This window comes from Drosophila miranda (assembly GCF_003369915.1).
Source record: "Drosophila miranda strain MSH22 chromosome Y unlocalized genomic scaffold, D.miranda_PacBio2.1 Contig_Y1_pilon, whole genome shotgun sequence".
Lineage (NCBI taxonomy): Eukaryota > Metazoa > Arthropoda > Insecta > Diptera > Drosophilidae > Drosophila > Drosophila miranda.
Window position 1 is genome coordinate 15,584,691 of NW_022881603.1, and position 12,118 is coordinate 15,596,808.

Genomic DNA, 12,118 nt, shown 5'->3' on the forward strand with positions numbered 1-12,118 from the left:
TTATTCAATCGGAAAGGGAATTTTGAACGGAACTCTAACAAAAAAGGATTTACAGTAGAACTATCAATCCGGCTAGAGTTATGGCTCATAAGATCACCATGAAATTGGGTATAAACTAAGTGAAACATCTTGTACGTTTCACGTCCTGTTCCAATCTTAGTGGGATTTGCTAATTGCCATAAAGGTTCCAGAGCTTGCAGTTTCGATCGTGTTCAAATCCATATGGTTGAAATACCAAAGCCGAGTAACACCCCAGAGAATGGACTTTTAGACGTGGCTTTAAATTGTGCTTAAATGTAATATTTGTTTATTTTATTGCACAGAAGTGTGTGTGGCGCCTCCTTTTACTCCTTCTTCCTTTTTTACTCTGCTTACACACTAAAAACCAGTGACAAATCAGACCCAGACTTCCCCTTCTTTCTTCATTCATTCCTTCCATTGTTTTGTCCTTCCTTTCCTTTATGTTTCGCCCTCTTGCTGGCTCGTGTTTTGGTTTACACTCGTATTTGCCTTAATCTGCGTAAATTGTATTTCCTTTGATTCCATTTCCACCGCTGTGTGGAGTGTGGGGGGCGGGGGCGGGGGCTTGGGCCTCTTGTGGGTGGTTCCTGCCACTGCAGACACTCAGACAAAGGGATGCCGCGTGCGTCGCTTGGCCTTCACGGGATACTCGTAGCCCTCGAAGTAGTCCTCCATTTCGTCCTCCTGGTGCTCGTGGTGGTGGTGGTGGCTGCGACTGTGGTGCTTCTTGGGCGGCTCGTGGTGCTCCTTGACCGGTACTGGAATGGGCAACGGGACCTTCTTAATGACCGTCTTCGTGTGGATATGTGTGTGGTGCTTCACCGGCACGTGTATGCGGATCCTGTAATGAAAGGGATATGCTCATCAGCTTCATGTGGCACGAAAAATGTCGTTAAAGGCGTGCCAGGGACTTCGGTGGAAAGGGAACTGTTTCTTACTTCAGTTTGTCGCTTGATGGATGGCCGCCAGCCAGCGTGAACATCACGCAAGTGATAAAGAGAAAGCTCAGTGCCTGAAAGGAAACGAGTGCAAGGATTACGATTCGGTCCAGTACAGTACAAACGCGACACAATTAGCATAATGCCTAGAAGAAGGTCCACCCCGACCTCCACTCTCTCTGTCTGGCCGATCGCCTTCATCATCTGCCGACTGCTTCTGATGGGGCCGTGACAGAAGCTGTCAGCAGGACGATGGGGGTGGAGGTCAAGCCGTTTTGGGGCTTCCCCTGGGATTGGCGGTAGTGGATTCAGCGGGCAGGAGTCCTTCAAATCTTTTAATCAAATGGTTTTCCGTTTAGCTGCGAAAATCCCGAATAATTTTCCTTGGAAGTTGTATTTTAAAAACAGCAAAGCCTCTTGATGGGGGAGATTTTTTTTGAAAACATAAAACAAAACAAATGAATTTTTAATCTAAAAGTTAAGGACTTTTCAACGATTTAAATCCATGAAGACGGGGATAAATTGCCACCTTTTTCCTTAAGCAAAAGACTTGACTTCGATATTCATGGAACTAAACACAAAAACTTGGCTCGAAATAATGTCTTTGAATGGATATCCTCATGCCAGCCCCACTGGTGGTGCCCCTTCGGCAAAGTGACTTTCCCTTTGTTGCACAATTTGGTTGCATTAACTGTTTATGGGCCAACGGAGAGTTCTTTTCATGTTCGATCGTAAAAAACCAATTATGTTTTTGTGGTTTTGTCCATTTCATTTTATCATTTCTGTTTCTTTTATGTTTTACTCATTTCACGCGCGATTGAAGAAAACTTCGTTGCAAATGGAGCGGCTTTTCTTCTCGTATTTTTTGGCCACTTTTTTTCGGTGGAGCTATGTGCGGACTCTCTACGGGGAGCTTAATTTTTACAAGGTTTTCTGCATGCATATTTGTTCACTTTTTTATTTTTACACCCGATACTCAAAATGAGTATTGGGGTATATTAGATTTGTGGTGAAAATGGATGTGTGTAACGTCCAGAAGGAATCGTTTCCGACCCCATAAAGTATATATATTCTTGATCAGCATCAATAGCCGAGTCGATTGAGCCCTGTCTGTCTGTCCGTCCGTCCGTCTGTCCGTCTGTCCGTCTGTCCGTCCCCTTCAGCGCCTAGTGCTCAAAGACTATAAGAGCTAGAGCAACGATGTTTTGGATCCAGACTTCTGTGATATGTCACTGCTACAAAAATATTTCAAAACTTCGCCCCGCCCACTTCCGCCCCCACAAAGGACGAAAATCTGTGGCATCCACAATTTTTAAGATATGAGAAAACCAAAAACGTAGAATTGTAGAGAATGGCCATATCTTTAAGACTGCAGAATCTGAATTGGATCGTATTATTATTATAGCCAGCATCAAAAAAACAATTTCATTTTTTCTCGCCCTGTCTCTCTCTAACACACACGTAGCATAGGCGGCTTTGCTTAGAGTAAAACATTAGCGCCTAGATCTCAGAGACTATAAAAGCTAGAGCAACCAAATTTGGTATCCACACTCCTTAGATATCGGACCGAGACGAGTTTGTTTCAAAATTTCGCCACACCCCCTTCCGCCCCCGCAAAGGACGAAAATCTGGGGATATTCACAAATCTCAGAGACTATTAACGCTAGAGTAACCAAATTTGGTATCCGCACTCCTGTTAGATGTCACTATAAAACGTATATCTCAAAATTTCGCCTCACCCCCTTCCGCCCCCCAAAAGGACGAAAATCTGTGGCATCCACAATTGAATTGAAGATACGAGAAAACTAAAAACGCAGAATCATAGATAATGATTATATCTATCAGGTTGCTGAATCTGGATCAGATCAGATCATTTTTATAGCCAAAAGGAACAAATCAATTTGCAGTGGCTACGCAGCGCCCGACGACACGCTCAGACTGATTTTCTGTCTCTCTCGCACGCACTCTTTGTCGTGTCGTTTAATATTAGCGGCGTCTGCCGGAGGAGAGCCATACTGACTTATTATCGGGTATAACTGTAGAGTTGCGGTGTCCCCAGCAACTCACAACGTTCCCCTTCGTTTTTTCTCTGCTTTCGGCAAACGCGAAGATTTTTGGTGTTTCGAGTATTTGCACTGGCTTTTACATAGACCCTTTCTTTCGCGCAGGGAGGACTGCGCTCAGTGGAACACTTACTCCTTGGGGCAAATGCATTGTTGTTCGCGAATTAATTCGTATCTTCTGACGCTGTTGTTTGATTGGATTAAAAGTGCGGATTTTGGTTAACCATCGTCGACGCGTGTAGAAACGAAACTACTGTCGGACCTGCCGCCTGCAGCCGCTTAAATATGAAGCAAAAAGCGAAGAAAAAAACGAGGGGGAACGCTGTGAGTTGCTGCGGACACCGCAACTCTACGGTTATACCCGATACTAAGTCAGTATGGCTCTCCTCCGGCAGACGCCGCTAATATTAAACGACACGACAAAGAGTGCGTGCGAGAGAGACAGAAAATCAGTCTGAGCGTGACGTCGGGCGCTGCGTAGCCACTGCAAATTGATTTGTTCCTATTGGCTATAAGAATGATCTGATCTGATCCAGATTCAGCAATCTGATAGATATGGTCATTATCTATGATTCGAATGTGCAATATTGTGGATGCAACAGATTTTCGTCCTTTGTGTGGGCGGAAGGGGGTGGGGCGAAATTCTGAGATACACGTTTTATAGTAAGATCTAACAAGAGTGCGGATACCAAATTTGGTTACTCTAGCCTTAATAGTCTCTAAGATTTTTGAATATCCCCAGATTTTCGTCCTTTGCGGGGGCGGAAGGGGGTGTGGCGGAAATTTGGAAACAAACTCGTCTCGGTCCGATATATTAGGAGTGTGGATACCAAATTTGGTTGCTCTAGCTTTTGTAGTCTCTGAGATCTAGGCGCTAATGTTTTACTCTAAGCAAAGCCGCCTATGCTACGTGTGTGTTAAAGAGAGACAGGGCGAGAAAAAATGAAATTGTTTTTTTGATGCTAGCTATAATAATAATACGATCCAATTCAGATTCCGCAGTCTTAAAGATACGGTCATTCTCTACAATTCTACGTTTTTGGTTTTCTCATATCTTAAAAATTGTGGATGCCACAGATTTTCGTCCTTTGTGGGGGCGGAAGTGGGCGGGGCGAAGTTTTGAAATATTTTTGTAGCAGTGACATATCACAGAAGTCTGGATCCAAAACATCGTTGCTCTAGCTCTTATAGTCTTTGAGCACTAGGCGCTGAAGGGGACGGACAGACGGACAGACGGACAGACGGACGGACGGACAGACAGACAGGGCTCAATCGACTCGGCGATTGATGCTGATCAAGAATATATATACTTTATGGGGTCGGAAACGATTCTTTCTGGACGTTACACACATCCACTTTTACCACAAATCTAATATACCCCAATACTCATTTCGAGTATCGGGTATAATTATGAGTGCGCCTGCCACCGCTGCTGCTGCTGCTGCTACAGTGAAGCATGCCACAACTGGCAACCGAGAGCGGGCCAATGGAGTGACACGAAGTTGCCGGAGTGGAAACACGGCTCAAAAAACAAAAACACAATCAAGTCAAAGTTTGCCAACAGAGGGGCAGCGAGCAGGCGAGCAGGCGGGCAGGCGCCCTGCCACGGCGCTGCAGCCGATCGATTCCTCCAAGTATGGCAAAGGAACGTGCTTCCCACGTGCTTCCCTGGGACTACAGACAGAGATGTTTATTATCCCCAGATAACCCTAGATAAGCAAATTAATCCCAGATGAATGTACCTATATCTCTGTTTCCCGAGGCCTTCAGTATGCCGAGTAGGGTGCCCTGCCACCCTGACTATCACTATCATGGAAACTCACCACAACTAAACCAAAGCCAAAGCCAAAGCCAAAAGAAAACCCAAAGAAACATCAAAAGCAACAACTCAAGCTCAAAGCCACAAGCCTCACTCTCCCGCTCTTCCACTCTCCCGCTCTACCGCTCTCTCTCCATCTGTCACCGTCCTATCTCTGTCTGTCGCAGTCAAAAAGCCACCGAACATGCAGACAAAGAGAGAGCACAAGCAGAGGGAGACAGAGAGAGATGTAAGTGTAATTGAAGCTTTTGCCTGAGTTAAACGCAGCGATTATGTCGGTCTGCCTGCCAGGCAGCCGGCGGCCACCGCAGGGGCGGTGTGCGGATGTGGGGGCCGGCGCCGGCACAATGTTGCAGTTTCAAATGCATCAAGGATTTGGTTAGCTTCCTGGTTAGACATTTGGACTCGGATCGGGACGTTTGTCGTATATTGAGTTGGGCGCTGAAATATGTCGTCATGTCAAGTGCCCTGCGCCCTTACACTCCACCACCCGCCTCTCCCCGATTGCAATTTAAATGTGCAACACGATGGCAATTCGTTTGATTGGCCATTCTTGCCGCTGGCCCAGCAAAATGAGCGACGCCACGAGAGTAATGCAGGAAGCGCATCATTTGGGCCATTTCAGCCATTCCAGCCATTTCGGCCATTTCAGCCATTTCGGCTGGCTAATCAACTGGTTTCGCGCTGCTGTTGCATAACAATCACAAATCCAGACCGGCACGACACTTTGTCATTGTCTTCGCGGTGTTACATGCCCGGGTCTCGGCTGGTCTGGCTCATCCAGCTAGTTTTCTTTTCTGCCTGTCGCTGCTGTTCCGCTTGACATGATATAACTTTCAGATACTCCGCTTTAATGGTCTGCCGTTGGGGACTATTTTCTGCACCTCTCCGCACTTTTCGGCAATTAGCAGGCATTTTTTTATGATATAATCAGAAAATAGGAATGATATATGATCGCAGCACTGACCGGTTTTCCACCATGTCTTCGCATTTGCGAAAAGTGTCAAAATTAATTGCCTACAAGGTGCAAGCCCCAGTCGGTGGGCGCCGCTCGGGGCTGGTATCGGGTCATTAGCACCACATTCGAGTGAATGGTGGCAGCAATCAAATCAAATCTAATCAAACCACATCGAATCACATCGAGTCCGGGGCCGATCCGAGTCAAGTCAAGCCAAGTGCAACCGACTGAGAGCCTTTCCATCAAAAACGCTGCGTCAAGATTTGTGCGGGGTATTTATTGGAGGCGGTGGAGGGGAGACAAAACGGAAAACTGGCACAAGGCCAAATGGGAAAGGGGAAAAACTTTACCCAGAGATTAATATTGGAGATGGCCAACAGCAAAAGCAAAAGCAAGCCAATGGCCAAACTTTGCTTAACATGTTGTTAACCCGGCCCGAACCGAACCGAACCGAATCGCCTTTCACTTCAGCCCGTCCGTGCCGGCAGGGATTATCCAACTTTAAGCCCCGGAAACCGATACATCAGGCCTGTTGTATCCCAGTCCCCCGGCCGTATTCTTCTTCCCGGCCATTTCCTTCTGCAATAAATTTTCACTTAACTATGTCGATCATCGGACAACAAGCAGTAGCGCCACCGCACGTGCTACGTACAACATTCATGTGCATCACCACACGCCCCACAGCACCCCACCACCAATCGCCATAAACTCCCATTGTTGGACCGAGGCGGGTTGGGGCTTGGGGTGTTGTTTGTGTGTGACACAATTTTCCAGTTTACCAGTTACGCCTCGCGAATTTAATTGACGGAAGCGCGTTAAAATTGCAAAGCCAAACCAATCCACAAAAACACTCGGAAAATGGATAAAAAAACGAAACACAAGCAAAAAAACAAAGTGAAAATTTCATGTATTATGCATTTGCATATTCGAGCCGGGCAGAGCAGAGTTTCCCGCTTCATCTTTGTACATAATTGACGGCCAAACTGAGGAGTTCATCCAGCCGGGGGCCGGCCGGGTCCGGTCCCTTTGGGGAGTGAGCCCCGCGAGCCAAAAGCCTAGATTACATGGGGCTTTGATCAAAAATAGCGCTTAAAAGACGCATGGCACTTATGGTTGCTGAATATTTCAAAGTCTGCGCTTTTTCGCAAAATAAATTTGAAACAATGTTCAGTTCTTTCATGATTTTGACATGATCAGAATCACGAAAATCTGTTAGGTATCCATAATGTTGAATGGTGCTCTTATCGACCTGTATTTCAGAATGAAAACAAAATTGATTCCAGCTGAAGACCTACCAAAGAGCCTAAAGCGTAGCGCCTTTCTGTCCTTCAGAGGGACGTGGACTTTGTAGGGCCAGACTCATAGAGAAGGTTACTTTTGTTTGAGAAGGATGTAGGATATACAACAATTTGATGATATAATCAACTGTCACCATCTTCTCCTCCCTTTAAATCACAAACGGAAATCTGATGCTCAGCTTCCCATGAATCCGATAAAGTTCAAGGGAAACTCGCAGGGAAAACTATTTGCTTTGCTGAATTCATCAAAAGCGACCTTGCCACAGAAAGCCGCAACGTGTACTACATACATATGTGGCCATAAATCTACTCTTCCCAATGCCTCAATGTGGCAAGTGCGGCCAAGTTTTAGTTTACCCCAAACATGGATTTGCCTTTAACGGGGCGCGCAGGTGTCGTTGTTGTAGTTGTTAATGCTTCTATTGCTGTTGCTGTTGTTGTTCTCGTACGAGATTCTCTTTCTTTCGGCTTCTGTGTGTGGCACGTTTTTATGGCCACTGAGACTGACTGCAGGGTTGTGGTGGGGCGGAGGGGTGCATTTATTTATGGCTATTCGTTCTGCTGAACCACAAAAGTTTGCTGAACTTGGCAGAAATGAAGCCCTCCCCACTCCCAAGACACACAAACAAAGTTGTGAGGGGTTTTTCCAAGCATCAGGTGGCACTCACGACTAGAGTTAGCATATGAATCCTTTACTGATTGAGCCAGGCAACAGCTTTGCATGATATTGAAATGTAATTTAAATGTGATTCAAATAACTTCTATTTCAATGACTTTACTGAGTTTATTGACTTTGAAAGTAGCCACTTAATGGCAGATTGCCAGAAAGACTGAAAGGGATTGTCACTTGGATCTCAGTGGGATTTCTTTAAAACATGTCAATCAGATTATTGCCTGAAGCTTACATCTATTTAGATCTTCCACAGCCTGGCCCAGCTGGGATCCCTGGGTTCTACTGGCTTCCTCCGTGGGAAGGCATTCGATAACTCACTTACCTCCGAACCTAAGTTCATTGATCAGATTCGATTCCCTCATAAATACCCGCTCGGGCATGGCTAAATATCAGTTGGATTTTGCTTCCGCGGCTGTCCGACAGTCCGGCAGGCCGCTTCCTATTGCCGCTGTGCGGAGTCCCATTTGGAATTGATTGGCTTTTCATTGACGTGGATTATAAATGCAAAATCGGACATCGAACAATGCCGCTGGGCAATTAATGAAATTTTTTCATTATAATTGAACAATGAGAATAATAAAGGCAATCAATCGTTGAAATATAAATAAACAATTTTTGGTATCGTCGGAATGTCGGGGCTGGGAGCCAGAAATACGCCACGTTGTGCAGTTACGGACTGAAAAGAGCTGATGAGAGTGCACTGAACCCCTGGGATCGTGCAAGACAGTCGAAAACAGTAGAAGTAAAAACTATTAAGTGAGCATTCCTGATGAGGAGCTTAAAGCCAATCTGTGTGGTGTCTAAATGGTGAAAATGTTTTAGATGAAGGATAAGAAGATTGACTAAGATGCACTGAACATAGGCTAGATAAAAACTATACAAGGGAGACTGAAGACGGATGCATTACATTTTTCAACTAACTGAACAGCTCCGGGAAATTCCGAGAGATCTGAAATCGAATATATGCTGGCCTGCACCATATGTATGCGTGTAGAGAATCTCTTCAGAATCCAATAATTGAAAAGAAGCGTAGTATAAATAAAGAACTCGGCTTTTATCCAGTGAGCCCCGGTCTAAGGTTCAGGGGTTCGGGCCCATTGGATCAGTCTGGACAATGGATAGCTAGTGACAGTGGCTAGCATTCATTTCCATCACCATCGCATCCCTTCAAAGTGTTTATATTGCTTTTTTGTACACCTTTTAGAGAATGTTTTGTGTGTGTGTGTTTGTGGGGTACTCCTTGCTGATGATCATTTGTATCTGTCATGGGCAGCGACCAGAGGGCCCTCATTAGCATATACCAGAGGTTTTGTGAGTGTGAGTGTTAGAGTGTGTCTGTGTGTGGGTGAGATGTATATATGTATGCAACAGTCGGCCTAGAGCTACTTAATCATATATCATATAATGCCTTTCTTTCATATACTCGTATGTAGAGAAGAGGTTGTATATATAATGAATTCTGTTTATTTTATTGGGACTCGGAGAGCTCCTCCTGCTGCTGATTTTAATATTTTACTCAGAGGGGAGTTCCGGGGCTTGTTGCATCTTTTCTTTATATAAATGTAAATATCGTAACAAATTCAGTATGCCGTATATATGTATATGTATGCTAAATTTATATTTAATTTACTCATTTTACACCTGTCGAGCTCTCAGTTTACAGTTTCCGCTTTCCATTTTCCACTTTCAGTTTTACTTTAAAAATTTAACCATTTCTTTCACTAAAAACTTAGCGTAAAAAGTTAACAGTAGATATATCTATATATGTGTTTGTTTCTTGTATATATATATCATATATAGATACACTTTGTTGCCGCGTCCTCCGCTCTAGCCAACTCAACGTCACTGTATATTATTTAATAGATTAGCTATCGTCCTCTTTCCTCCTTTCTGTATTTAGTTCTTAACAAAGTTTGGTTTTGGGGATTGGATTGGTTTTGTTTTGTTTTATTTCAAGTTTGAAAGCTGCTCCCTTGCATTGTATAAGCTAAAACTAGTTCCGTATTCGCTATAGTGCATATGTGGTTTCTATATATATAAAGTATTCTTAGTTTCATTCAATTGGTTTTTTGTTTTTTATTTTTTATTTTTTTACTTGTTATATCTGTTATTTTTCTAAGGCCAAAAATGTCGAACTGAAATTTCGTTCAATCGATTGACTGCACCAAAAACACACAGAGTTTCGCAATTGAAGTACAAATTGTCGTCCCTGTCCCCAGTTCTATGTTGGCTAGTGTAAGCTTTGCTGCGCGCGGTTGTGTGTGTCGGTGGGGGTGTGGAAAGGATCTCAGCGAAAACTCACAAAAATTATTTCTGCGCTTTTCTATATATTTTTGTTTTTTTTTTTTGTGGAATTGCAAAATATAATTTATTGGTATTTTTTCGTTTTTTTTGTTTTTTTTTGTTTCTTGTTTTTGTTGTTGTTGTGTATACATTTTAATCATAATTTTCCTTGTTACTCGTATAATTAATAGTAATTAATAATTATGCCTGCCTGCTGAATTTTTGTTTTACGTTCACCAAAAACTATTTTGATTTTGTTTTAATTTTAAATTTAGTACAAAATGACAGTGTAGCAGGCTGATGGGAAGGGTGGCATAAGCGGGCGTGGGAAGAGGGATGGTAGGGGGGGGGGGGGTATTTAAGACACACCAATTATCACCTACTATCCAATTGTTTTTGTTGTTGGTTTCTTTATTTACTAAGTTTAACTAATTTATATAATGTAAGCATGTTTTCTGTGTGTGTGTGTGTGTATCGTCTTTGTAAAGTCAGTCAGTTATATAAATGTATATATATATATGTATATATCAACCAAAAAGTTGCCGTTTCTTTTGTCTTTCTAATTTCTGAAGATTTTCTTTCATTTTTTTGTTTTTTTTTGTGCTTTGTGAAGGCGTGAGTGGGTCGTGGGGAGAAGGGTGAGGGGGGCATGCTGTCAGGGTCCGTCCGTCCGTCTGTTTTGATTTATTAATTTTTGTTTTTGTATTTAAGTTTTTATCTTATAAACAATAAAAGTTTCGTAATTATGCGTAGGATTTCATATCAAAAATTGTTGGTTTTTCTTGTTGTTTTATCTTTTTCTTTATTTTTACTAAACCTTGGAACCGGATTGGGATATATAGTGCTATATATACGTGTGTGTGTATGTACGTAATTATGTTATATATAAGAAATTAATAAAAAATTGTTTTTAAACAAAATATTGCATACTTTTATGTTCTTGCTTGAATTTTCTTATTTGTTTTTTCTGCATTCCGCTTTCTTCTCTCGATTCTGTATTTTCTTATCCTCCTATCCGCTTATCCGTTTATTTTATCCTCTCCGTTATCGTCTAATGTAAAATGTAAAAACATAACGGTAAATTGTAAATATATTGTAATTGCATTAATCAATATAATTATAAGAACACATTTTCCGAGATATTCGATTTTGTTGTTTAGAAAGAAATATGGCCAATATGCGTGCACATAGCCGATAAGACATAGTTATACATACATCTCCTGCATATATAATACACATACATATGTACTCTTCACTTTACAACGAAAGGCGAAGAAAACATAGGCGGGAGTGGGCGTGGGCTTGGGCTGGGGCGTGGGCTTGGGCTGGGGCGTGGGCCTGGCGTGTGGGTGTACGTGGAGCAGAGGGCATGGGTCTGTCGTCATTGAATCTTTAAGTACTTGGTCAGGGCTTGCCTGGGGATACTCGTGGGTTAACCTAATGGGGTTGATGGGCGTGGGTGTGGGACCGGGACCGGGACTGGATGCGTAACATCGAAAATCGAAAACTTGAAGCCCCTTGCTCGAAATGCAATTGGTTTCTCTATGAAGCAAAAAGTCTTAACTGAGTAACAAATATTTTTGAAATATTTTCCCTTCCCTTGCGTTCTCTCTCTCTCTTTCTTTCGCTCTATCATATATAATGTATATATGCATATATATATAGAGTTCTTTTTAAGTGAGTCCTTGGCGGGGATCACATCCTTGGTTGTATGCTAGCTTAAACCATGATAAAAATGTTGTATTTGCTGCTGTTGCTATTTTTCCTGCTGCTGTCCTGTGCTGTCCTGCGGCTGTTGCGGGACAGGCTCAGTCCACGAGCAGCGACTGCTGCGTGGCAGGGTCAGGGGCAGGGTCAGGGGGAAGGGTACACCCCGTGGCACCTACATCCTCAGCAACATCATCCGCGGACGTCTCCATGAGCTGTTGCTGTTCTTGTTATGTCAGATCCTGCTGCGAATCTATTGAGAACAGCTCCTTGTACAGCGCCGGGAATACCACGGTCGGATGTTGTTGCTTGAACTTGCTCAGCGACTCCATGTGCAAGATGGAGATGTCGCTGCAAG

General features: G+C 43.3%; 1 protein-coding gene and 1 pseudogene across 1 annotated transcript; both read right to left on the reverse strand.

Annotated features, from left to right (window-relative positions):
* Positions 1 to 278: 278 nt before the first annotated feature.
* LOC117191449 (developmental regulatory protein wetA-like) lies at positions 279 to 8,150 on the reverse strand. The gene is made up of 2 exons (XM_033396311.1): positions 8,093 to 8,150; positions 279 to 881 (listed from the first exon to the last, which is right to left on the reverse strand). Exons 1-2 carry the CDS (start codon positions 8,148 to 8,150, stop codon positions 625 to 627), a joined length of 315 nt encoding a protein of 104 aa, XP_033252202.1. The 3' UTR covers positions 279 to 624.
* A 2,629-nt stretch (positions 8,151 to 10,779) lies between these two features.
* LOC117190519 overlaps positions 10,780 to 12,118 on the reverse strand; it is a 79,750-nt pseudogene continuing 78,411 nt past the window's right edge.